This window comes from Scomber japonicus, chromosome 8 (assembly GCF_027409825.1).
Source record: "Scomber japonicus isolate fScoJap1 chromosome 8, fScoJap1.pri, whole genome shotgun sequence".
Classification (NCBI taxonomy): Eukaryota; Metazoa; Chordata; class Actinopteri; order Scombriformes; family Scombridae; genus Scomber; species Scomber japonicus.
Genome location: NC_070585.1, coordinates 20925342 through 20953011, shown reverse-complemented (window position 1 = coordinate 20953011; position 27670 = coordinate 20925342). Strand labels below are relative to the sequence as shown.

Sequence of the window (27670 nt, the reverse complement as noted above, 5' to 3'; positions counted from 1 at the left end):
GGACACATGAACTAATCTACTCCTGAGTTTGAATATAATAAAACACAGTAATCATCAGCAGATTGAGTTTGCACTGTTCAAGACAACTTATCAAACTACATATACTGCTGCGGAAGACTGTCCCTTCATTTTTTTTAACTGTGTATTTAAAAGATCTGAAGCTAATGTGAAGCTTCCGTCATCCAAATAAATCAAATCAAATAGAGATCTCTCCACGTTAGTCTTTTTAGAGCCAAAGTCCCTCTTCTTCTTAGGTTACTTCACTTTGAAGATTGTAAATGTGGCAGATATCCACTTGACATGACTCAGACTGCTGAAGCCTCATCATAAGCTTCAGATAAACCTTTAAATGACTGTGTGGACACACTGTGGGTTTTGGGCCCCATCACTCACACTGAACGCACATTTTAATAGTCAGTATGAACAGAAGGAATGATTACAGTGAGGAAAACCTCTTTCATTGTTCATGTGGACACCTGACTGGTTTTAAGACGCACCTGAATAACCGCGAACTCGTCCTTTAACCTGCTGATTCAGAACTGTTAACACTACTGTCAGATAAATGTGATAAAAAGGTTTTTCTCAGGTACCCCACAGGTAAACATCATGATCTCATCTCTGAGTGAAGATTATCTGTGATTGAGAAAAATATTTATTCAGTGAAATATCTGAAGCGAAAATGATAATTTGAGATACACCTGAGGAAATATTTGGCCGTCATTATAATAATCTACTTGACAAAACAAAGAGATAAAAACTATGATCCACAATCATGCTTTATTCTTGTTGATTTCTTATAAAAGAATCAAATAAAAGGCTCTCTCAGGATCTCACACGCTGCTCAGTCTTTGCTGTATCCCGTTAAACTATACTTTCTTTACACCTTACGTCTCTTCATCTTAAATATCTTTTATTAGTTTGTGACTTCAAACCAAAAACTTCATTGATTGTCAACACAAAATCTATCTTAGCACCAGTACAATAAAACTGTACTTTTGCTTTTTTTTTTTTTTTTTTTTTTTTTGAAATACTGTTTTTCAATGAGGGAGGAAAATCTCAGAATAAAGGGATCCTAATAAGTACATTTCAAAATGAAGCACCAACCATACAAAGCAATGTTTTTCATAGATAGGCTTGTCAGATACACAAGAGGTCAAATATATTAATGACTATTAAATTAAGCACAACAATCAGTGTAAATAAAACACTGCAACACAAAGCACTCTGGGATCTGGAAACATCATATCGGGACGTAGGGGGGACAGTCGTGGCTGCAGTTAAAGAGGGCGTCTCGCTCCTCAGACGCAGGAGCAGGCTCTGGACTCCAGATATACTTTTCCTCTGAGAGAGATCCACAGGATTCTGTATCAGTTCAGGAGGAGAGCAACCTGGGGAGTGGAGAGCACTATCTGTCCAGCTCTGTAAACAAACTCTCAATCTCAAAGGTCCAAAAGAACATCATCATTTCATTTCATACTGCTTTCTTTGTGAAATGTGAAGGAAACACAATCATAACTATTAGATCTGTCCAGTAATGATCTCATGAGGATAATAAAGTGACAAATGAAAGGATGGAAATGAGACTATGAGCTAGGTGGGTGATTATGTTTGAAGATTATGTGCTGTGGTCTCTTCTCCGCAGGTCTCCAGGTCTCCCAGGTTGACAGAGAAACCGTCTGGGCCGGTGGCCTCCCTGACTCTGTTAGCTGGCCTTAAGCTGGCTTTACGCAAGAGTTCACCAAGATAAAAGCCTCGGATTATCTCCCGTCGAAAAGAATATCGCTTTCCCTCAGGAACAAACAAAAAGTCCTAAACATAATCCATCCCTTGCCACAAGAATACATTTATATAACCAAATGTGTTAAACCTGATGGCAAGATATACATATACACTACCATGTACATACATAATCATTAAAAAAGGTTTGCTCAATAGTTATCATGTATTCAAATATACCTATAGTTAGGAACCTGAAAGCTGCTTTCCAGCACTGACCACTCCCATGTGCAGGTCCTTGAGGTGTGTCACTGTGATCACTTAATCACCTTCTGTCTGAGGTCAAAGGTTATAGGTGGAGTGTCGAGTCTTTATTGTAGCTGGAGTTAAAAACCCTCATTACAATGGACGGAGAGGTTTCCTTTGAGCTGCAGGGAGGACTCGGGTCGACATACTTGAATTGTCAAACAGTTCGTCTACTCGGTGGAGGCTATCGGCTACGTGGTTTCCCTGTGTTTGTCAGCACCTCGCCCTCCTCTTCGTCCTCCTGCAGGATGTGAATAGAGGAGCCCAGTAGTCTCTGGAGTTCTGGGACGCAACGCACCAGATCCACAAGTCCCTCCTCTTCCTCTTCCTTCTCGCCCTCCTCCTTGTTTTTGCCTTTGTAGGGCGGAGCTAAAGCCGAGCTCACCTGGCTGACGGACACCTGCCGACAGAGCTCGGCATGGGACAAGCTCACAACCTCCAGATGAGGGTAACGCGCCCGGAAGATTCGCGACGACATCTTCAGACGCTTCAGGACATCTGTCAGGAGGAACCAGTTGCAAAAGCTGCAGGAGAGAAATGTGGAAGATATTTGCTGCAGGTTAGCTTGAACAAAGACAGATTAAAGACATTATAATTGATTCTCAATGAATTAATACTCATGGCTCTAATTTCCTCCTTAAGGAACGTACTCATTTTTGTCTCTTTTCTTTGGGCTAATGTGTCGATTGAGGTCCCTCATCTATAGCTTGAATCGAAGCTTCGTTTAATTAATTTCACTGGCATTATATGACATGCTGTGCTTGTGTTTAACATGGATGGTTATTATTGATACACATCATGTCACTATGTCGCGGAGCAGTTTACTACAGAGTGAAAACTACAAAGTGTGTGCGCGCACACACACACCAAAAACGATGGTTTTCTATCTTTTATTTGCCCGCCACGTCTTCTTTTTATAATGTCACCGTGTGGATCATTAAAGTCCGTGTAAAGTAAGAATAAATATGTGTTCTGAGTTTGACATACCATAGAAAAATGTGTTGTTAACCACCTTGCCAAATTTGAATGATTAAAAAAATCGCAAAATATATGAAATTAGGCTTCAAAGTTGTATAAAAATCAGTATCTGTCTCTGCTCCCAAACACTGTGGGCGTGCCCGCTGAGTTGCTGAAACCTCACCCCTTACCAAATGTCACCCGTCAATCGAAGTCACCACCTCTACCTGAAACATGGATGCTACGTCTGAGAGCTTTCTTCCGCTAGCTCGGCGGCTAGCTCAGCGGCTAACTCAGCTAACTGGCTAACTGTAGACTGTAGTAGTAGTAGTAGTGTGTGCTGAATGTATTTATACCTACATCAGCAGGGGCGGGTTTATGCCAAAATCACTGCCGCGTTACGTAAGGCGGCAGTGATTTTGGCATATTTTTAGACCCGCCCACTAAATCCTGAACACAGAAATCTTGAAACAGTTTGTGAAGTCTAGCTCCACAATTCAAATCTAAATGGTTGAAATGCTTTTTACACATTTTTTAGAAATACATTTATGACCTATTTAATGTGTTTAGAAGAAAATGTCTGAATTCACTTTACACTGTCTTTAACCTTGTTGTAGTTAGTGAACTAACAGCTTCTACCTGGTCTCTACACTGAAAGCCTGAGGTAGGAGGAGCGGGGGAGTCTAGCACTAAATTGTACGGTAGCCTAATGATGCAAAAATTCAAATCAATCACACTAAAAGTAAGTTCATGTATTTGTTGATTTGTTGATTTTAAAAAGGAATGTCCAGGAATGAAACCCCTATTGATTGATTGATTGTTCATTTTTTCAGTTATTCACAATAAGGAAAAATAATTTATTCCATTACTCGATTAATCGATGAAATAATCGCTAGAATAATCAATTACAAAATTAATCGATAGCTGCAGCCCTAAAAAGATGCAACTGATTTGTATTGTGATAAATGCAGAATCCAGTTTTTTTTTTGTATAATGTATAAACACAAAACACAAAAGTGAAACGAGTTCGTCCAAGACAAATGAAAACAGGCTGAACGTTATAATTCAGCTGCTCAGACAGAAGCTGAAAACTGTATTTCAGTGAAATACTTAACAGAGAAAATTGGATCTCCAAGATGAAACTGTTGCGGTATCCTCATTATTCAGTCAAGTATCTTCTGTCATTACAACCTATCACTGGAGCGCACGCTGCAGCTGCATCCAAATTAAAATGTGGCAGCAGCTTAGAACTGGCTGTATAGAGTCATGAATTTAAATGACTCGTAGCTCAGTAGTCAAGTGTGTGACTTACTTGTAAATTTCATCCTTGTCTAAAGGCCTAATTTTACCTTCTCCAAATTCATTTATCAACATGGTTATTTTTGTTCTGTTATTAAAATAACAAATTTAGAAAATCGTGCGGCCTTGGCAGAGGTTTGCATCGCTGTGGACTTTCTATTTATAGAGAAAAATTCTTTCCAGTAGTGTCTCTCATCTTTGTGAACTCACCCCTGGGTTAATGACACCTGAACATGATAGCAGGGTAGCAGAGGCTCGGAGGAGAACTCGAACATGAGGCAGTCTTTGTCCGAGTCCCGATCAGCGCTGGCCGTTGTGATCTCCTCCAGCTCCTGATTCTGCTCCTGCTCCGACAGCAGGAAATCCCAGCATGGCTCCTGGTCGGTCTCTGAGAGGGGAAGATTGCTGAGGTGAGATGAGGAGCGCCGCCAATGAGCTGTTTTAATACACTGTTAGGACGCCCTCTAGTGGCCAGACTCTTCACAGCAACAATGATACATGATTTACAGCGTTGCGGTCAGTGAGACAAACTTTATCGTGTCAAAGCTCAAAGTTAATGCATCCTACATAAAATTAAATTACAAAGTTCATTAGTGACACTTTGAGGGATTATTACCAGTGGGAATTATTTTCTTCCTTTGAGTGTTCAGTAATGTCAGCAGAGTGCAACTTTATGTAAGTACTGATATGAAATTTGGACAAAATGCAACAAACAAAGCTTAGTGTTCGTTAGGTGATAATCGATGCGAGGGAAAGCTCAAGTCTGGCCTCTGAAGAAAGATAAAAAATGTTGGTATCACCTGTCAGACTGTCAGCAGACATTACCAGAAATAGAAATTAAAAAGGGATTCATCTACTATTTAAACATACAGATTATACAGAAACACATGCATGTTAGGGAGGAAAAATGATCAACCTTCTAAGAACATTGATTTGCAAACACTGAAAACATTGTATAAAACTTTATTTTACAAAGTATAAAATAAATGCAGCTAGATGGGAAAGGGGCAGAGAGGTGATGATTAATTGAATCAGTTGAAAGAATGGATTGATGAAGACTTTCTCCCCTTTTCTTCATTATTACTGAAGCATACATTTTCAATTATTTTAATATAGAAGATATTTTTCCTCCGATGGGGGAGAGAGGGGGCGGATTGAAACTTTCCTTACTTAAACTGTAAATCTTCTGAATAATATTTACTTTTCTCTTCACAGTTCATCCAGAGAGCTGCAGTCCACTTTTCCCTCTGTTCTCCCATTTAACTCTGATCCTGCTCTCCCTCCACTGGATAACTGACTGCTCGTGGATGTTTATAACGTGACACTCATGCTGGTATACACACACACACAACCGTCTGTGGCCCAGCGGCCAAGTCTGAGTCCGGCCTGCAAACTCACACAGTCTACCTGCAGCAGCATGGTCATTGCTCTAACAGGCCTCAGCTCGTCCTCCTCACTGACAGCGGAGGAATGAGCCCGCCGACACATTTTTTAACCACCATGTTTACAAATTAAAATAGAGAATTTGAACAAAGGATCGACCGACAGACAGAAAGTTCCAGCTTTTAAGGTTTCTTACCAAACAAGGAGCTGCTGTAGAAATCCCAGGGTAGAGTGGGATCCTGCTCACTGCGGCCTTCCAGGTCTGTGAAATACTCTGGAAAAAAAGAGAAAAAAAGAAATGTCATGTAGCTATATTTTGACTAGAGTTGTCTGCTTGTCAGGACAAAATGGGCTTTTGCAATCATCTAAAAAGGGAAATGGAACCAAAATAAGACAAATAAACATCATAAAAAGCTGATTAAAGTTTGTTTTTGCCGTTTCTTTTACAATCTCATAGATAAAACAGGAGCTAAGTGTGTGTAGCAGCTAACAAATCTCTTCACTCCCCTCACCTGAGACACACAGTGTGACATGAACACACCACTGAATATCAAGAGCGCCTCAGAAAGATACTCAAAACCGTCGACAACGCCGTGAAAATTAATGACAGACATAGAGGAAACATCTTTCTCTGATCATTCATAGGCCATTTCCTTTAACCAAAGCTTTATTTAAACTAACAAGGACATTTCATGAAGTCTGCTGTTTTTTAAAATTATGAATACAAATGTGTCGACGTGGTTACGGGTGAGTCAGCTGCTCTTCGGCGTCACCTTTCGCTAATTGAAATTCAGCAGATAAGTTTTGAGCGGAATAATATTGCAAAGGGAGGAGGAGCAGTGAAGGAAGTAGGCGCCACAATAAAACACGTCATCGAGGGGAGCTTCGACCAGCAGGTGTCTTAATTGTACGAAAATCCACTGAAAACACAAATATTGTTGGCTTTTTATCAACCACACACCTACTCTGCGATGTTTTCAGTTTTCAGAGAACTAAACAAGAACCGCACGCATGAACCAAAAAGTGTCTCAAAATGTTAATGTGGAGACCTAAGTGGATGTTAGATTTCTCAGCATGTTTCTCTTATATCCTGTGTGTGGGAGCGGATATGCAGTGTGTGTATGTGTGTTGTTTATTGCTCAGTGTCTAAAATGTGATGCGGATAGTGGAGTGGGCACGCGGTTGACTCATGTGTTGACAAATTGCATGATGGGTGACTGTGAAGCTGGCAGGCCCAGAGTCGTATTGTTTATTCTCATGCCTCGATTCAATTAGCTTTATTATAGCCTTTGTGCTGCGCTGTTTATTGTGTCGGAAGTGTTTGTTGATGATCTGAGAAATGAATTTAATTGGAGGATGAGACAATGTTTTCACAGTGTGTAAAAATGTGTATGTTTATTTAAAACTTGGTTCTAGTGATGGAACACAAGGCTGACAAAAAGGAGCAGGAAGCGCTTACCTGTGAGGAAGGTCTTCATGCTCGGGCTGTGTGCCAGTTTGACAGGAGTGTGTCCGGAGTAGGTCGCCAGAGTTGGGTCCGCGCCGTGGTTGAGAAGCAGCCAGACTATCGGTAGGTTATCACTTGCCACTGCGTCATGAAGAGGCCTGCGGACACAACAAGCCAAGCACCTTTAAATTGTTTCTTCCAGTTTAACGGTTTACGTCTACGCCTTTTTCAAACACAGGGTGGGTAGGACAAGTAGGACATTATCCGTTACCATGGCAACCAGATAGCCATTTTAGCACACTGGCAATATCGTAGCCTAACCTGTCCACTGGCTGTAGCATTAGCTACACAGACCAGCTCACATGTCAGTAACAGAGATATGTGGAGTCATGACAGCTCCTTTATTGATGGATCATCTATCATAAACAATGACATCATACTTTATTTTGTTGTAAATGTTGGTAAATTTTCCTCCTCTGTGGCCAAGTCTGGTTCTACGAGGGTGCAAAAGCATACTCAGTTTTATATTATTAATATTAATTATTAATATTTTGCACCATCAGTTGTAATTTGAATAATAAATGCCAAGTGCAGCATGCTATTAGCTGCACAGGCTGCGTGGACGTCTCTATGTTCACCTGTTATTTTGGTTCACGTATGTGCAGCAGCACAAAGTGCAAAATGACTGAGTGAAGGCGAGTATAGACCAGCAGGTGTGGTGATTAACAAATACTGTCTCAGCCAATCACATCACAGCTCTCATAGCTCTGAGATAGTTGTAACAATCACAGTTAAACGTGATAATGACGACCCAGCAATCAGAAAGCTTTTCTTCAGGAAATGTCTGGATGGTTCAGAGCTTCACGACATGAATGCACATCACCACAAATCTGCAGCCAAAGACAGATGAATAAGTTTTTTTCCTCAGTTAGTTACTATAGTAACAATAGAAATAAAAAATAAAGAAATAGTGCTGATGAAGCAGTTTATGTGATTATATCAGACCAACACTATGTCAGCAGTAACATGTCTTACCTCAAACATGGTCACCTAGTTTAATTATTGTAACACAATAGTGTTTGGTCAGTTATATCTCCATTTTTTTGGAGACGTGAGGTCAGCAGAGCTCATCAGCATCTTTTCCAACTTTGTTGGAACTCTGCACTCTGCTGCAGCTCTTCTGAGAAGCTCCACATTTATAAACATATCAGTCCTGCTGCCTTCAGATGCTGCAGAGATTTAATGAACTGAAATTGAAGCTTTTCATATAGTATAAACCAGCTGTGGACAGCAGATACTGTGAGGGTCACCCACATTCATTCATTTATCCATGCAGACTAATTTACTAAGTATCCTGCTTTAACCACATTAAACATTATTTTCCGATATAGGTCGGAGATAGTTTAATTTAAATAAATCATTTCTATTGTTGCAGCACGTCTGCAGCAAGTATTTAGTTTAAAACACAGACACCTGATACTTTACCAGTAGCCTGTGTTACATTCACAAAAACAAAAGGATTTTATGAGGATGATGTATGACTGCAGCGATCTACTGTTGTCAAATGTCATTACTCTGTTTTAGCAATAGCTTAGTTTTTGAAACTTTGAGTTCAAAATTAAGTTATATATAAGAAATATACAATATATCTTAAAACTGCCAAAATATACTGAAGAGGGGCTTTCAGAAATCATATAACTGTAAACATATCAGATGAGTGGGATTAACAATATAAACACAAAAATAAGATTAACTTTCAAATACTTTCTTATGAATTATTACATCTTTGTCACTATTTGAGTACTGTAAGATAAACTCAATTGACTGAACTCTTTATTAGACTCAAGATATTAAACCAGAATATAATCTATAATCTTCATTTATATCATAAAACACAATCTCTTAATAAGTTTGTCACTAGGTTAATTACAACCCCTCACACCTGTTGTGTGATCGTAAAAGAAAGTCAAGATTACAACTGAGAAATGATTCACTGCTTTGTCTGTAAAACGTCAGAAAATAGTGAAAAATGCCTGATATAAGTTCATAAAGCTCAAAGTAATACTGTCAGAATGTCCTAAATGCAAATATATTCAGTTGATCATGTGTGACAGAGAAACAAACAAAAAAAAGTATCACATTTGAGCCGATGGAACCAGCAAATGTTTGGACATTTTTGCTTAACAAATGAGTAACGATTAATCAACTGATTGCTGCAGCTCTAATATTCCGACCAGAGAATATGTATTACTCTGCTTTTGTTTCATATAATACAGCTCTCACTCGTGCACCATGAAGCCTCACCGTGTTCCGTCCTGGGCGCTACAGTTCACATCTGCTCCGTGTTTCAGCAGCATCTGGACAATCTGAGTCCAGCCTCGAGAGGACGCCTCGTGGAGCGCTGTGTAGCCGGCATTGTCACGCCGATTGACCTCCCTGATGTCCTTTTCAAGACAGTACTGAACGACATCCTGCAAAAAATCCCCAAAAAACAGAGGAATGAAGGACAGACTGTCACATAAACACATTTCAAATTCAGGTTATAGCGTTACTACCAAAATAACCAGGTGGGATTTTACCTGATAGCCTAAGCGGGCGGCGCGTTGCAGCAAAGTCTCTCCGGCGTTTTTATTGACAATCAGCCGACGCACTTCTGGGGGAACGGGCCTTTTGGGTGGAGACTCTGAACCACTGCTTCTTCCTGACAAGCTTTTCTTATTGGATGGAGATGATGGCAAACTTTTTGCAATGGGTGGGGGGCTTTCTGTTCTTTTCACATCAGGGCCATCATCATCCAGGGCGAGTGAAGCAGCACGCTTGCCCAAGCTGCTGCGTTTGGTCTTAATCTAAAAGACAGATTTATTGATTATAGCACTGAGAACTTGAGTCTTACTAAGAGTCTGTGCTGTGTAAAACCAGCTGCCATCATAAGCAATCACAAACAGAGCATGTATCCAGCCACCGGGGGGCATTGTAAGCCAATATATTCATTGCACACTGGACCTCGTTGCTATCAACTCTGTATGATTTGAAACATGCTGTGGGCCGACATCAGCGAGCATCTTACCTTCTGCTCATCACTGTCACATAAGTGCTTGCTTTTGAACTTCCTTTTCCCTGAAGGCTTGTCATTGGACTCGGGAGAAACCTCGCTCTCCTGGTAGCGGACCGACCCTGAGCGAGTGAAGGAGGGTCTCCGTGGAGGAGGTTCTGGACTGGAGGCAGTGGGACTCGGACACTGATCCGTCTGTGAATCTGAAATGACAGTTTTTATTTGGAAGTTATGCTGCGCTGTACCGAAACAAATGAAAAAACAAAACTATACAATCTATATATTTCAACCTCACGCAAAACATCACCCATATTATCTCTGATAAACTGACCCAGCTACGGAGCCTCTTGGTAGTTTAAAGTGCCCTTTTGTGCGAATGTCAGAAGCGACTGTGCTTCCTGCACTGACAGCTTTAGCCATCTATGTGTTGAAGCAGGAGACCTTCTCTGAGTATCTGAGCTGCTCTGTTGTGCTTTTTGCAATCCTGTGCTCTGGGCTAATCTGTGTCAGGCAAGGTTTGTCATACAGCAAGTTCTCTGCTCGTACATGTTGACACTTTCTGTACACACTGTGCATATGGCCTCATGTTTATGACAAACACATAGTACCCATAAATATAAAATTCAAAAGGCACAATGTGTTAACTTTATAATACGTCTTTAGAAGTTAAACTGAACTCAATATTACAGCTGCGTGTTAGTGTCAATTTGTAAGTAAAAATGATAAACCTCTGCTGGCTGCAGCTCATCCAATGTGAAGACTCTTCTGTGTCATACACAACAGTGAACTGAATATCCTGGACTAAGACAAAACAAGACATCTGAAGATGTCACCGTGACCTATAAGAAATTATAACGAGTATTCTTCACTAGCTTCTAATACTGATATGTGATATGTACTGAGTAATTGATAATGAAAATAGCTGCTAGTTGCAGCCCTATTTTAAATTTGACACACATACAAACAGTCATTTCAATACACAATTATTTGTTTTAATTTTTCATTGTGCCTTTATGAAAATGTGTTGTTGAATATCTTCTTTGATGTATTTAATATGTAATATGTTTCATTTCTCACAGTCAGTGTATATCATCGGCCCACTATTGACTGACAGTGTAAACAGATTTTATACTGTTTTGGTGAGCCTTCTTTATACCTTAATTATAAAGGCAGTAATTATGTTTAAAACAATTGAATCTGACTATTAAATACAATTTGGCCTTTAGATGGCATAAAAAACTATGACAACACACTTATAGTACATCAAGGTTAACAGACTGTGTTTGTGTGCTTTTTTTTAATCAGCTGGCAGTCTGTTTGACCCACAAATCGTAACAAGGCTTCAAGTATTGTCAGTACAGATTCATTCATCAGTTACTCTTTTAAAAAGACGCAGAATCATTTAATCTATGAAATGTTAGAAATAATGCAACCATGACCAAATATTTCATCATGTAGTCTGGTCAGCTGCCACAAAATTGCATTAAACAGAACAGCTTTTACCAACTCATGTTTGGTGTGTTTACTTGATAATGACTAATTGAATATGTTATAATTTAAAATAATTAAAACTATATAAATAATAAAAAATGATCCTTATAATTTTCTGTCAGTCAGCTTTTCAAATCAACTTTTCAGGCCTGGATTTAACACTGAGAAGCTGCCACACTCAAACCTAAACTAACCTTTTTTCCCATATTGTTCTCATTACATCTGTAACTAACAGCTGCAGTTTTAATTAAAACTGGGCGGGAAACAGTTAACTTGAAACTCAACTGATCCCCGGAGAGACGCTACATACCTGCTGCAGTTCCCCTGTCCTGTCTTAGGGTGTCAGATTCTTCAAGGTGCTCTCCATCTTCTAACTTGTCTTTCTCGGTGATGTACTCCCCCGTCTGATACTTTTTACTGCGGCAGCGCCGGCGTTTCTTGTGAGCAGGGGTGTCACCCTCCGCACTGCCTGCTTTGCCCTTGCCTTGAAAAACTCGCTCTGGCAAGGGGTTTGAGCGAGGCCTCCCCCTTGGACGGCGGGCTGGCTGGGTGTTAGTTAGAGGGGGTGATGGGGAAGCTGCAGGAGGAGGAGGAGGAGGAATTTGCGGGGGTGGAGGAGAAGGTGTTGCAAAGCCCCAGAGGTCGAGTCTGGCCTCATCAGCTCGCCGTCGTCCTCTCCTCAGTCTTGGGAAGGAGCTGTCTGTAGCTTCATTCTCCTTGCTTGATACGGCAGAGCTATTCAAAGAGACTGGAGTCTCTACACTCTGAGGACCGTTGTCGCTATCTGCAACTGATTAAATCACATTTGATTGTTACTCTCACACCAGCTTCTACACATGCCAGTATGAGTGCGACATCTCTTCGGAGGCATCAAAAGAATTCCATTCAGACAATAAGTGAGATATATTCTGTCTGCTTAAAACACACAAACTGCTACATAACACGGGCTGATGGCAAAGTATTTATCTTGAAAATTTAAAGCAATTTTACTGTAAGCTCAATAGAAGGTTACATGTCTGATACAACTGAGAGCATCGCTACATTTGAGATAGATATCAGAAACTTGTGTATGCTGTGTGAACTTTTCAAGGCAGTAAATGTCACTGGTTTTTAAGAAACAAACACCTGTACCTAGTTTGTTGCGGGTTGATTGCTCAACCTTTTTGGGACTGATCTTGTCCCTTGGAGTCTGCTCTTTAGTCTGTGGGGAAAGTTTTCCTGCTGATAGACTCTTCTCGAGCACAGGTGCACATCGTTTCTTCTGCTGAAAGAAAGCACACAGGGGACAGAGTGAGCACGCCGTATTGGAAGCTATTGATCACATCAGACTCACATAATCCCTTGGGCGTTAAATCATCAGTCATGGACTCATATTATCAAAGGAAGCACGATAGTATTTGTGAGATTCATTATTAAAGATTTTCTTACATAGAAAAGATTAAAATTCAACCACAGGGAGATAACAAGAAAAACACAAAGATCATTTAGGCATTAACAGTACTTAAACCCCATACACATATGATGCTTTACCTTCTTTTGGCAGGACACTTTGGTGGGAGTACTTTCCGTTTCTTGCTTCTTCTTTCCTGCAGCCTTCTTCGGTGGGTCCGTTGGTGACTTCTCTTTCGCTGGCTTCTTAGGACTGCTTTTCTTTTTTTTGATGGCAGCAGCTTTTGCTTTGGTTGGCGACTCCTCTTTGGTTCCATTTGTTTTCTTCTCAAACTTGTCGCCTCCCCCCTTGCACTGGCCTGTGAGGATAGATGCCACTATGCCCTCCAATTTGTCACTGGGAGGACTTTCTGAAGCCCCACTTTCTTTCTTCAGTATCTCCCCCTCTAACACCTGGGCAAGTTTGCTCTCCATCCTGTTCCCATTTGTTGATGCATTGCCTCCAAAGACATGAGACTGGCCTGTGGGCTTGGAGGAACCTTGCTTCGCTTGTAGTCCCATGTGTTCTCCCTGACTGGTGTGTATCTCAGTATTATTCTCTGAAGGCTCAGTGGCATTTGCCTTTTCAAGTCTTTTCATAGCTTGAGTTGAATCCCCTTGAGATGGCACACCAGTCCATTTTTCCACAGACCTGTATGGTGGGTATTCAAAACCGGAAGTGTGTTTGGACAGGGCGTCTTGACTCCCCGTGAGCAGATTTAGAACATCAGCTTTTCTTGATGCAACAGGTGGCGCTTGATTGTTACCCTTGCCTGTCAGTGCTGTTGTTTCAAGAGCTTGCTGCTTTACAATGGACGCAAGGTTGGAGAGCGGAGACATTCTCTCCCACTTATCATCCTCAGTGTTGGACGGGCTCTGATGGGCGCTCTGAAACTTAGATCCTTCTTCAGCTGCAGTCGTCTTGGATTTTACGGATCCTTGTGACAGTTTTCTCTGAACGGAGGATGCTTGGTGTGGAAGGTGAGTCTGGCATGGCTGTTGCCATGCCAGACTGACAGCAGTGGTGGAGTATGGTACTGCTGTTTTGCCGGTTCCAGATTTCTGATTAATCTGAGCATTGGCAGAGCTCGACAGAGCAGTCGTTAGGGCTCCTTTAATGGGACTGTTTTTAATTATGGCTGTGCTGGTGTTTTTAACATGCTTGACACTATGAGCATGTTGGTTGCCCTTCATCAGACAGGATGGCTTCTTTCCTCCTGAGGCCAGATGTTCTCCTTGGTCAATTATAGATATAAACTCCTGCTTAGCAAAACTCTGAAATTCATCTGCAAAAGTCCCTTTCCCATCTTTGCCCCGAAGGGTAGAAGCCAATATGGGGCTAGCCACACCCACATAAGTTCCAGGGATGTTTTTTATGGGGTCTTGTGAAGATCCCTTGCCCCAAGATGGCTTAGGTTCAGGGACCTGGTGATTCTGAGGCCTGTTTAATTGCTTTTGATGGGATCCATTTCTGTGTGTATTGGGTAAGATAGGGTATTGCACAGCTGAACTGTAAGATGTAGAATGAGTCCTCTTTGAGTTCAGAAAATCTCTCTGATTTGACTCATTATTATGAGGCTCCATCATAGAAACTGGAGGGTCATTTATGCATTTTGGACGTTTTGATTTAGAAGACAAATCAAGAGGTACATCCCTTGGTTCGATCGAGCAAGCTACAGTATGGTCCTCTGAAGCAGAGGGGGGTGTTGTTTTTAGAGAGCCCATGGTTGTCTTGTCTAAGCTGTTGCCCTTCTTCTCCACATGGTTCAACAGTCTGCTCTGAGAGGTGATGCTGGCCAGTGCAGAGCCACAGCAAATGGCAGCGGTGGGAGACAACGTGTAGTGGGTGGGTGCTGCAGAAGGTAATGATGGGTGCTGCAATGGTAGGGCAATAGCTGGTGAGGCTACCACCGAGGCTAAAGACTTATGCTCTCCAACAGATTTGGCGTTCTTACTCGATGAGTGGTTAGATTTAAGTTTAGATGTTGATGCTTTTTTCTCTGCAGCAGGAGTTCGGCCGACAGAGAACGGATAGGGATAGGTCCGCATGAGAGGTGTTCCTCCGACACCTGAACTTTGAGGCTGAATTTCTTTCTGAAACTGATTGGCTGTGGCTTCTCTTAGTGCTGCAATTTGACCCAATGCTGGTGGAAGAGTGATTTTACAAAGTGGAGAGGAAAAATTAGTGGAGGGAAGGAAGGCAACAGGCTGGGCTGGTTTAAACATAGTGGAGCACTGAAACCCAGGCGGAGCACTTTGCACAGACTGTGTTTGTGTATGTGATTTCTTACTGGATGTCACATTGCTGTGACAGGGATTGAGTGAGTCCTCCCGGCTGACTTTTACACCACTTGACCACTGAGGAGTCGGGAAGACCCCAGCACCATCAGCCTTGACATTAGGTGGATCTGCCCTTTTCTCTGCTCTCTTCTCTGAGCTGGTGAGGGCTGAGCCTGACATTGGTGCATTGTTGGGCTGTTGAGGTGGAAGAAGCTCAGGGCTGTGGTTGTAATTGCTAGTGTCCGGGCAGGCTTTCACTGTCTTACAGTCTGTTCTTGGAGTGGTCTTGTTTTGCTGACTGAGGGTAACATCTCCTCGAAACTCAGGGGGTAGCGTCTGGGGGGGATTTCCCACCATACTAGTAGACGCTTTATTTGGAGCACTGATCTCTCTGCTCACCGTGCCTCCATCCCCAACATTCATTAGTGTAGGATCCACCTGAGTAATAAGAGAAGTTCATGAGGCCAGTGTTAATTAGATAAGAGAAAATAATGCTCTAATCTTGTAATCTAACTGTAATAAAAAACAATTACCTGCATAGGTGTTTCTTTATCACAACATGCCTCAGAGGGTAGCTGAGTTAGTCAGGTGAGAGTTTTTCCTTGAAATACAGTGATATGCTGCAGAAAACAGAAAAAGAACACTTAATGTGATCAGTGATATTGCTGTTCTCGTTCCAATTACACAAAAGACTTTCAATTAATCATCCATGACGAAAAACGGTCTTTCTATGCAACAGTAATTGATTCTGAGAAACCAACATTGGGCAATTGAAAACTTCCCTTCTTTGAGAATGGCTCAGAGGCCAGATATGTTACAATTTCCTCCGAGCAGGGAGATACATCGGAGAGGCAAAAAGAAAGGAGGTTAATTGAGAAACGAATCTTATGTGCTGTTACTTTTGGTTTTATTTGTTTACAAGTGGGGAATACCAACAGCGTGTCAGTGTTGATCAATCCAGAAAACAAATTATCTTTAATAAAAATGGGATATTCAGCGAGTGAAATAAGACCGAATTGGGCACAGACACATAAAAGCCAACCATTACTAACTAGCGGATCATCCTTAACATTGTTCTGCATGTTTTTTCAGTGTCATTTTGCAGGTTACCCTTGACTCTACTTTCCCCTTGACTCAGTAAGTCTGTTGGTTAAAACTATTTTGTTCAGGTTGGAGATGAAGAGAAGCAGCCAAAATCCCCCCAAAACCCTCCTGCCAGAGTAGATCCACACTGACACCCCTCTCCACAGTTTTATATCACACAAAATACCACTGGAAACAATATCAAATGTTACAGGAAAACGTCAAAAGGAACGTGGGATGCGATTTATTTAACTTGTGTAGCTGTCAGAAATATTTACCTTGCTTTGTTCATTTTAATGTAGGATTAATTTAGTCTGATTGTGCTCGGTACAGCTGAGTTAAGAAAAAATGAACAAAAATATAACAAAAATAAATAGTAGACGAGACTCATCATTAGAAGATACTCAATTGCCAAAGACTGGGTTAAAAAAAGTGACTGTAACGCCCTTAGTTTTTACTTAACCCTGTAATTTTCAAATAAGACAACAGTCACTTCAAACAGAGGGTCTTGCTTAGGGGTCATATGACCCCTTGGGCCACTCTGCCTTTGCTCTATGCCTGTTCATAATCAATCCATTAGTGGCAATCAGCTCAAATGCTCCTTCACTGTTGCTTCTCTGTGTTCTTCTCCGATCAAGCAATGAATGGTGGTGCAAAGTAGACCATCCAAAGTAAACAAAAGTTTTGCTAATTGCCTGTGTGGTTCAGGGATATACTGTATATTACTGGGTAGTTGGAGGCACGTCTGCTTAGGGGATTATTTATGATTACAATGAAGCTGCACACTTCAGTTAAATACAGCTTTTAATGTGCAGGTCATCAGTTTTATGTCTAAAATTAGACATAAAATTCCACCTACTTGCTTCTCTATTGACACTCCCACAAAAGACATTTCCCACAGCAACGTTGAACAATCCTAACCATCCACAAAACTATCAAAAATAATAATTAACAAACAGTTAATCGAGCTTTCAAACACTCAGGGTGACACACGGCACTACAGCCCCTGGTATGAATGCGGAGGTGAGCGCAGACAAGCGCATCTGCAAGTAAATGAGACAACAACAAAAAAAGGGGCTAGCCACAAAAAAAAAAATCTATGTCAAAGCTTTTTTTGGGGTGGGGGGGGGGGGGGGGTGGAAAATGTTTCACCCTGGAGTCAGTCAAACATAACAAATACTGTGCACATAATACTGACACACACCATCTCTACTGGATAAAGGAAGCGAGCTGGACTGAAAAAAGGGGGGTCCAGCGATACAGATAGCGCAAAGGAGGGTCCGCATTCATTACCACAACAGTTGTTCACTGCTAGTTAGTCTTTGTGCTGCGATCATACGCGATCTCCTCCGCCACAACATTTGAATCCATCCACTCCTGATGTAGGCCAATAAATGTATGCAGCAGTCCGCGCACACACGGACGAAACAAAGTCAAGCCTGACATTTGTCTACCTTCGAGAGAGGGGGGCAGCCTCGAAGAAACACAAATTATCCTGTCACTTACTTCCAACACGTAGGCCAGCTCACTGTCCGGCACATGTCCCGGTGCTACATCTGAACAGTGCACAATGAGACCACATACATGTTGTGGCACACAGCAGAGACAGAGAGAGGGGGGGCTCTGAAAACATCGCGTTTCCCTCTGTTGTCAATATCAGCACGGAAAAACTCTGGAGAGCTCCGGGTCGCTTTCTCCCTCTCTCTCTTTCTCGCTGGAGATGGCGAGCAGTCACCATAATGACAGAACAGGCTCTCAGGTGGTCGGTCTATCCACAGACTGAACAGGCACTGTCTGAATAATAACGCGGAGATTTGAAATGTTTGGAGATGAAAGACGCATGTTTTTGGGGCAAAATTACAGTAAGTGAGAGGAGAGGAGCTTGCCTGGGCTGCGTCGAAGAAGAAGAAGGAGAGGAAGAGGCACAATGTGGCAATGTGTCACATCTCCGCCTGATAAGGTAAGTCAACATGAATGCAAAGCCACAGAAAACAAGGGAGAGCCAAACACAAAACTCCTGACGACCATTATCCTGTTTCATCAGCCCTCGAAACACACGACAAAGTAATACTGTCTGTCTGTCTTTTTTTTTTTTTTTTTTTTTTTACACAAACAAATAATCAATTTCATCCGCTGATAACACAGAAGCTGACTGCATGGAGTTACTCTCAAATGAGAAAGAGACAGAGAGAGAGAGAAAAAAAGTAGCCAGCTGGACAACTACCACCAGGGTGGGCGATACAACTTATTACGCAGGCTTGTGCTGCTGGAGCGAACACCACTGCCTGGGAAAAAAACCACGCACACACACACACACACACACAGGGGGCAAACAATATATTTAACTCCGCTGACCACCACTACCGCCACCGCCGCGAGTAGGTTTCCAGCTCCCTGCGCAGCGGAGTCTCAGCGAAGCCCTCGCATTACTCCCGGTGCTTTACATGTTGAGGCAGGCTACTGTTATTTATCCCCGGCCGACCTAACGTGGTACTGCTCCCGTCTCTCGTCTCGTATCGGCCCCCTTTTGGTTGGTGAACTGACTGAAAGGCATTCACCGAGCCCCCCGACCCACGAAGCCTCTCCTCTCCTCGCCTCCACCACCACCACCCCCCCTCTCCCTCTCCTGTAAAGACTCTCTCTCTCAGAAATATTGAATAATGCCAAAGCTAATCAGCGGGCGAGATAAAAGATGTCTAATGACACAAACAGTTACCAACCCGCTCATCCGGATGGCATGTGAACGTCGTACGGGGGACGGCTCGGATACGGCCGTGTCCAGCCTTTCGCCTCTGCCGTCCGCGGCTGCTCACTAATCTCGACGGTTTTCGGCTCTAAAGGTCCGGGGGGGCGGGAGGGAAGGAGGGAGGAGGAAGGAGGGGTGGGTGGGAGGGTGGGAGGAGGAGGAGGGGGGTTCGTCAAGACAGTCCGTTCCGTATCTCCAGTCTCCAGTCTGGTGGGAGAGAGAGAGCGAGAGATAGATAGAGAGGGGCAGAGGGGTGCTCGGTTTCATCATGGGAGATGTAGTGCTCGGCTATCCACGCCCAGGATTAGACGCTGGAGAGGCTGGGAGGGGTGAGGACTGCAGGTACCGGCATGCAACGCGGGCTCCAGTCGCTCAAGGGGAATAGGGGGATCGCGACCAAAGAGTGTAACGGTGCGCTAAACTGAAAAGGCTTATCGGGGTAACGAAGTAATAAACTGTATTTTCTTAATCGAGGAAGGCTGCAAGTGTTACTGACCGGGTCTGTGAGTCTCAGCAGCAGTAAGGTCAATTAACGGAGTCGGAGGAGTGGGTGATGGTTGCTGAACGGAATTGTCAAAATATTATTTAAAAAAAAAAAGAAAAGAAAAAGAGAGAGTGGGAGAGGTTTTGGGTCTGTTGCAGGGGAATTAACATGAGGAAGCAAGACTCCGGGTGTTGGAGGGACTCCAGTCTGCATGTTGTAGGCTGCAGACTGATGTAGGCTACCAGCTCTGAGAAGATGAGGAGGAAAGGGGGGAAAGCATGCAAGTCTTTCATACACATTTCCATGTAGTAATTTCAAAAGCTGTGTGAGTCAAGTAACCTTTAAGGAAGTATTGATAATTAGTGCTGATGCCATAGACTAAATGAGGTTTGGTTGAGACTGTAGGGGCCCCCAGCGCTGACCTCCATTAGCTCAGTTTGTATTAAGAGACCTGGAACAACAAAACACTTACTTATGAGGTGGTGGTGGTGGGCTGTTTTTTCTTTGTTTTTTTTTGAAAAATCCTACTGGTGTCTTCACTCTGTATGGAATGAGCTCTACTCTACAGTCCTGAGTGAGATTAGGAAGCAGTCTATTATTAATTTACCTTCAAATTCTCGCTGCCACTGAAAATGAACAAATTAATCCAAAATAAAAAGGAAAGACAACTTTTTCATCACTCACTATGTTTGACAATAAGACGTGACTACACACTACAAATACAACCCAACTAAGCCCAAGTTTCTCAGTTTGTCAGCACTGCCTCTAACAAACACAGATTACTTACATTCACACAGACAAAGAAGAGGCCGCTCACCCTGCAGAGCATTTTCAATTCACCTTCATTCACATCACGCAGTGTATCAAAATTACATTTCCTGTTATTAGGTCAGGTTTTAACTGGATTCATGCACATGATTTTCTATAAAGAAGTGATCCTGAGTGCAAAATTACAATTTGGACAAGACTTTTATTTTATTTAATTTTAGCCCTCTTTCAGTTCTCCACCAGACAATTTTGCTCAATATTAAAACACGCTTGGCAAATGATGCGCTTCCACCTGCTGACCATACAAACATGCTTAAAGTCTAAAATGCAGACAACTCTATACATTCAGACACAACCAGCCATGGAGATTACACAGCTCTGACAGATTAAATGATGCATCAAGGAACTTCATGTGAAGATAATATCATATTTACATCATTACGTCATTTGAAATACAATGAAATCCTTTTTTTGCTTACAACTTTGTGTCACTCTGAACAAATTCACACTGAAACACAGGACACAGCTTCTCTTTAAGTGAAATGACACAATGTCCTTAGTGCTGCAAAACAGAGACTAATCAGTTGTGGACCAACAAGTTATATTTGCTGTTATGATGTGAATGAAAACACATCTGCCACTTCCAGCCACACACAGGCAAACAGATAAAAGTTTGAAACATCAAATCAGTCTATAAAGCTCACCATTTCCACTCAGACTTGTCTGATTCTCCCCCAAAGAAAAACAGTGACTAAATATGTTGCTCTCTTATTCCATAATCACATTTTGGCAGAGTGGTTAAGCAGCACAGGTTACCCTGCTGTAATTAGGCCACTTGTCTTACCTGGATCCTGCAAGCAGCAGGCCTGCTGTTTACAAGGGTATCCACTCCTTTAGGCCAACAAAATTTCCTACTTTTCTCAACACTTGTGGTGGTGAGGAAATAACCGTGCACTCACAACGAGGCTGACATCGTCGTAAGAGTAACAGAGTTTGTTTACAACCATGCACGATCTGTGACGTTCCTGACCACTAAGGCGGTGCAAGGACAACGATCCTGTCCATCCGCCGAGAGCAGTACGAGCTGAAACTATTTCGCTGCTTTCCTATCGCTGAGCGGATCGGTGTGTGAGAGCCTCTAACATGCCCTTCGCCATTCGCCCAGTAATGGCTGCGTGCAAGCAGCCAAATCGTTGACAGATGGCCAAATGTGAAATTGGGAAACCAAAAACGCCGATCAGAAAAAAGGGGAACGCCGTAGAGAACCGTGTCGGCATAAAGCAGGAGTATCACAAACTCGGCAGCTGACACATCGCATTGTGTGTGAGCCGGGGTAACCCGGAGACCTCAACGATAGCAAGAGCTATCCCGGTAGTGACCGGCTGCTCGGGGCTTCACCAATTATAGACGAGTTTGGTTCACAGGCTCCACATCGGATGTCTGAAGCTGTGGGATTAAAAAAAAACTTGTTATGCATGCAATTATAACCCTCTCGAGCAGAGATGTGGTATTCCGCACATGCACTATATGTGCGGAATACAACTGCGATAGCACAGATGAAGGCACGTTGTTTATTTCGAAGGCCTGATTTTTGAAGAATGTCGTCTTCAAAGTGGGCATACATGGTCATCTATCTGTGAGTCATATTGGAGATTATCGACCCTATTTAGGCCGCCATGGTTTATAGCGACGAGGATGTCCCGTCTAAGTTCGTGGTTCACCTGGTCAATATTGAATGTCGAGGTTGGAAAGGCGGCGGGGGTGCATGCTGAGTAAAATCAAGCGCATTATTCTTCCATCTTGGTATAAGTAATGAATTATTCTACAACAAACGAGGGGAGGATGGCAGCCGATCACTGAAACAGTCAAGGGTGATGTTCTTATTTGCCAGGTTAATGGATGGCCCGATGCGCCGTCCAGATGATGTCAAATTATCAGTCTAACATTGAAATACATCACTTCACGTACAGTTACTGTGTCAGCGTTTGGATAGCCGACCGCATCCACAGCCGACACGCATGGACAACAGACTCATGTATGTCATCTCGACACACAACTTGGCTCTCCATAGCATACATGTGACACGATCCTACATAATGCCGCGGGATAACAGCGAGGCATCACCGCAACTACTGTGGCTACTGCAAGACACCGACAACTAGAAAATACAGATATCCAGGTCAAAGTTTGGAAGAGTTTTACTCGCCCTCAATAGCGTTGTGCAATGCCCCCTTTAATGCCCCCTGCTCGCCCGTAACGCCTTTGTTATTAGTAATCGCATGGTATTGCACCGTCTTACCTTGCGCTCCGAGCTGTCTACAGCCACAAAGCCTGCACACAGCGCAACAAGCGATTGTTGTCCACAGAGAGGCTTCCGTGCGGGGCCAGGGATGTGATTTTGAAGTAGAATGAATACAGTATGCAATTTTGGCTTGTCCTCGCGATCTTCCCTTATTGCCAGTTTTTGGTCTGCAGCAGCTGGAGATGAAAATCGCGCACCCTGGGTCCTAGCGCCGGGTAAAGCCCTACAGGTGAATAACAAACAGACTGGTGCTCGGTGGGCTTGAAGCTTTAATTGCAGGGGACTTCGCTGGAGTCAGATAAATATTCCCTGTAAAACAGACTTTCTCGCCTTTTTACTCTTATATACTTACCTTAGACTTACCTATGCTGCTTGGAGGACACTTTAAAAAAGTGGAAAATACGTTTTCACAAAGAATACATTGAAGTTCAATTACATTGGCCATATATTAATAAAAACAGAGTGTATATAGTGTATACTTTGCACACTGTGTCATCACCACACCTTCAAAATCACATCATCTTTAGTCATTTAGACTTCCACACAGACAGGCACAGCCCAGCTCATCATGGCACTTACATTGCAGAGTCTGACCAAATTTCCACTGTTAAAAAAATCTGATGCTGAAAATCAAATATACATGCTGCCTCTTTTAACATTTTATTTCCATGACTGGTTTATTGAACAGGCCTTCGTTGACTGTGTCAGGGGCCTGAGGAGTGAGGACCCCCCAAGGACAGAGCTTCTGTTTGACATGACTTTGATTAACATTTTTTGTTGGAAAGTCAAAGAGCTCAGTAAGAAGTTGGGATGTCCCGATCATGCTTTATTGCTCTTGATACCACTCTGTGTCCTTCATGTATACTGAGTATGATATCTATTCCATTTTTTCAGTGCAGACCTGGGCTACAGTAAATCTACATTAAAATTAGTCAAGCAGTTTAAATATGTCCGTCTGCTCTGGTTACTTTTGGTGGATGTCTATATTTTGTGTCTTTTTGTATTCTGTTTGTAGAGTAGGGGGTCAATGTGGATGTACTATGACAGGAAGCTCTGCACGGGTCTTAGTCCTCTTCACTTCCTGTGTGAACAACAAAGTTCAGGTCTAACAGCAGCACTTAGAGTTACTGTTAACATACAAGATGTCACTGAAATTGACTCAAAATCATCACAAGTGGCATGACGGATGTGTTACTGTGTACAAGGGGTAGATACCTTTTAGATGGTTGTGGAAAAAAAGGGGGGAGGGCATTGATTTATAATCCATCAATGTTAAAATCTAAATCATATACAGATATACCATTACCTGTAACTGTGACGTCCATATTAGCTGAAATTCTAACTTTAAATGCAAACCTGGATGAGTGGCTGGTTATTCTAATACTGAATCAAACGCTGAGAAGTTGTTTAAAGGGGGGAGAGCTACGGGCCTTTTTTCACCGCAGACATTTTGGCTCGCCGTGTTAGGAAAAGCACAGGTGTTACTAATAACAGCCATGACGGTGTGACATCGAGCCAGCGTGCACGATACCGGCGACCCTGAAAGTGAAGCAGCTAAATGGAATTCGGCCATCATTGATTTAATTATTTAAACGTGTGCTTCTGGTACTGTGACATGTTAAAATGTGTTGTGTGAAAAGAAAGAAAGAAAGAAAAAACGCCCGGTCCTTGTTCTCTTGGCAACATGACACAGAAAAAATGAGTCCAGACAAACGCAACGTTCTTAAAGTATAAATAGAGGTTTGGGCACGATGCTGGAGCACAAACAAGTCTAATGATCATCAGTGAGATAAATGTGGGTATACAGTGGGCAGGCAACATCTAGTTTTGTAGTGATGAAGAGAAAGATGATGATGATTATTTTTATCAATCTCCTGATTATTTTGGACAAAAATTTGCAACAAACTGCAATTTCCAAGAGCACAAGTTGACATTCTCAAACAGATTTAGTCCAAAAACCAAAGACATTTAGTTTACCATGATAATAAGCTGCAAATATTCAGATCAGACCAAAACTATCAAATGTTGACATTTTTGCTTTAAAAAATGACTCCAATGATGTATCAAGTGTCTAAATTACACACAAACCTCTTACAGTACATAGATACCTGGACCTGACACTTAAGGTCAGGACATTCAGTCACCTTATTAGAAGCTTGTTAAAGTGGCTTAAGTCAGTGAATAAATCAGGGCTACTGTTAGTGAGTTGAAGCCCAGAATAACCACAGCAGAAACCTCTCATTGGGCAAAACCTAACCAGTGTAATGGTGAGAATAGACCGAAAGGGTTTAAGATGTAAGTAGTCATTTTAGGCCGCGTCTCACCGGTCCTTTGAAGCTCTTCAGCACAGTTCAGGCTGAATTACTTTGTCTTCCTCATGCCTCATGAGAGGAACACTGGAGATGTTCCCCGACACTGTCAGAAGCCCCGCAGCAAACCAGAGGCCTCCGCAGACAACAGTTACACATGCAGTACAATATTTAGGACAGCTCCCTCTGCAGTAATGGAGATGGCGCTCATTAAAGTGGTGTTGAAGTCATCATCATCCATCGAGGAGAGCGGTGGACCAGTTGGTGCTATTTTACAGTCACCAACAGTCTGTTTACCCAAATTACCAAAAACGACTGCAACTAAAGATTATTTTCATTATCAATTAATCTGCTGCTTATTTACTCAATTAATTGTTTAGTTGTTTATGTCGGAAAGAGGTTTTGAGATATCTGTTTGAGAGTTTTTGGTTGCACAATGGGTTGATTGAAATTCAACTTGTGGTCCTCAAAACATTTAAAAGCACACAACTGAAAAACCCAGCAGCCTCACTATGAGCAGTTTTCATGGGAACCTCCGTAGCTTTTATTAAAGAAATGGACCCATATGGAAAGTATTGACAGTGAGATCTGTGTATTATCCTGAAGAGCTGGGACATTGTTGCTGAGTTTCTAAAATTGTAATTTTTCAAAGTTTAAAGCAGCACAAATTAAACCGTATCTGTCCCCATTGAACTGGGGTGGGGTCACTGGGGAGGGAGGGTGTGCACATTGGCATATAAAACTGAAATGACCCTTATGGACAGACTGGGTTTGAGCGATAAAGTGTTTTTCTGTAATTCACTGGGTTCTCATGCCAGATGTTGTGTCACAGACTGAAACAGAAAGGCAGGTGATCCTGTTTAAGCTGTTTGCTGAGAAGATGAGACAGAAGGGGCCAGTAAGAATGAGATGGTCGGTCAGGGGAAGTAGAGATGCCACTGATAGGACTGGCATGCACTGCCAGTGTCGTCTGGGTCTACTGAGGCTCTGCAGGCCGGTTTCTGCACAGGGTCTGAAGAGTTATTGGAATTGCAAGTGTGTGCAAAAAGAGGGCCATCAAAACCACCACAGACCACAGGCGTTTAACAGCAAATGGTGTGCCCTGTTTAACGGGATCACAAAGACCAACTTCAACCCTAATTTAGTCACAATGACTAATTTTCAAGATATTACAGAGTCTGCATCAAACAGGGCAGGTTATCTCTGACTCCGGGCATAGTTTATCTTGTGCAGGATCTCTCACTCCTCGACCGTAATGACTAACATTTGAACAAATCTGAATGTGATCCTGTAGTTTTGTAACCAAAGAAATCTTAAATCACTGTGTGTGTCCATTGATGTAATCTTAAACATCAGGCATTAAAATGTGTACACTGTTGCATTTACTGTTACGTTTATTTTTAGAAATGAGTCATATTCAAAAAGTATTGTCAGTAGCACAGTGTAGTGTACAACAGCCAGCATTACTATTGATGCAGGTTTTATGTCACAGTAGTTTCACAATACCAGACAATCAGAGATCTCAGCCTAACGAAACCTGGGGATTTTTCAAATTCACAGTAGTTGCTTAAAATGGCCGCGAGAAGAGCTGCTAACAAACCTACACCCCTTAGATTTTGTCAAGGACACGACTTACTGGAAATTATGCTTTCCCCTGAAGTGAACTGCATGTCACTGCCCCAATATTAAGGACAGCCCTAAAGACTTTGGACTTTGGTTCTTCAATGCAGGTTTTTTACAACTCTAATTATTTCCCCCCCAGTTTTAACAACAAAACCTGGGAGATTGTCCTCAGTCCTCAGGAGCGAAGTGTTTAGAGGCTGACCTGTGAGTCTAATGACACAGAAATGTGCAACACTTAAAGGTACTCTGTCTGTTTCTGACCACTAGTGGCAGTATAGAGCAATGTTTTTTCTCGCAGGTCCCCATTTTGTTTTAACTGTGGACATGAACAAGGACACACCTGAACATCCTGACATAGGTTTCATGCTCTCACTGATTGACGGTTGGTGATGATAACGAACTGTTTAGCGAGGAGCTAACAAAGGCGAGGAAGAAGAAAACTGTTAAACAAACATGAACGTAAACAATGCACAATTTAACATATTTTTTGAACCAGCTTCGCAAATGTTCGAGGCAGGAAATATTTTCAGCACACACCTCAAAGATACACTCAATGTGTGAAAACTCCACGGGACACCTTTAGGGTCATCTGAGACTGTACGAGATTTACAGCAACATATTTTATATGTACTTTAATAATAAAATTAGGAAAATAAGTAACTTTTAAAAAGTAATTTATTTTTAGAGATGCAAGATAAATAAACATACTGAGAACAATAGCCAAGTAATTGATTAATTAGGAGCCATCATGAACAGGGATACTAAAATCCTCAGATCACGTCTATTAGTAAAGCTTCAGTACTTGTTACTGACGCAGGACCTCAGCAACAGATTTGCAGCCAGTTCAGTTTTATCACACTAGGTCGATACAGATTTGTTTAACCTCCAAAACCACAATCATGAGGAACTGTTTAAAAAATGCCACGACTATTGTTCCTGATACTAGGCCTAACTTGTATTTACATTTGATGTTATTTTGGTTGTGTTTCTTCTTAG

At 42.2% G+C, this 27670-nt stretch overlaps 1 protein-coding gene across 1 annotated transcript; it reads right to left on the bottom strand.

The window, feature by feature from the left end:
• Positions 1 to 993: 993 nt before the first annotated feature.
• On the bottom strand, positions 994 to 23273 carry bcorl1 (BCL6 corepressor-like 1). Its single transcript, XM_053323649.1, has 13 exons — positions 23247 to 23273; positions 23106 to 23124; positions 22740 to 22771; positions 13182 to 15797; positions 12783 to 12915; positions 11962 to 12441; positions 10176 to 10363; positions 9688 to 9954; positions 9413 to 9579; positions 7121 to 7266; positions 5858 to 5935; positions 4489 to 4666; positions 994 to 2546 (listed from the first exon to the last, which is right to left on the bottom strand). The coding sequence occupies exons 1-13, from the start codon at positions 23271 to 23273 to the stop codon at positions 2207 to 2209; spliced, it is 4671 nt and encodes a 1556-aa protein (XP_053179624.1). The 3' UTR covers positions 994 to 2206.
• Positions 23274 to 27670: the final 4397 nt, after the last annotated feature.

Excerpts from the sequence above, each read along its gene's own strand:
- bcorl1 (XM_053323649.1), bottom strand. The coding sequence starts at position 23,273 with ATGACTAAAGATGATGTGATTTTGAAG. Across the intron at positions 10,364-11,961 it reads GGACAGGGGAACTGCAGCAG|ATTCACAGACGGATCAGTGT; the intron begins GTATGTAGCGTC and ends CTGTCATTTCAG. Across the intron at positions 4,667-5,857 it reads CTACAGCAGCTCCTTGTTTG|AGACCGACCAGGAGCCATGC; the intron begins GTAAGAAACCTT and ends TTCCCCTCTCAG.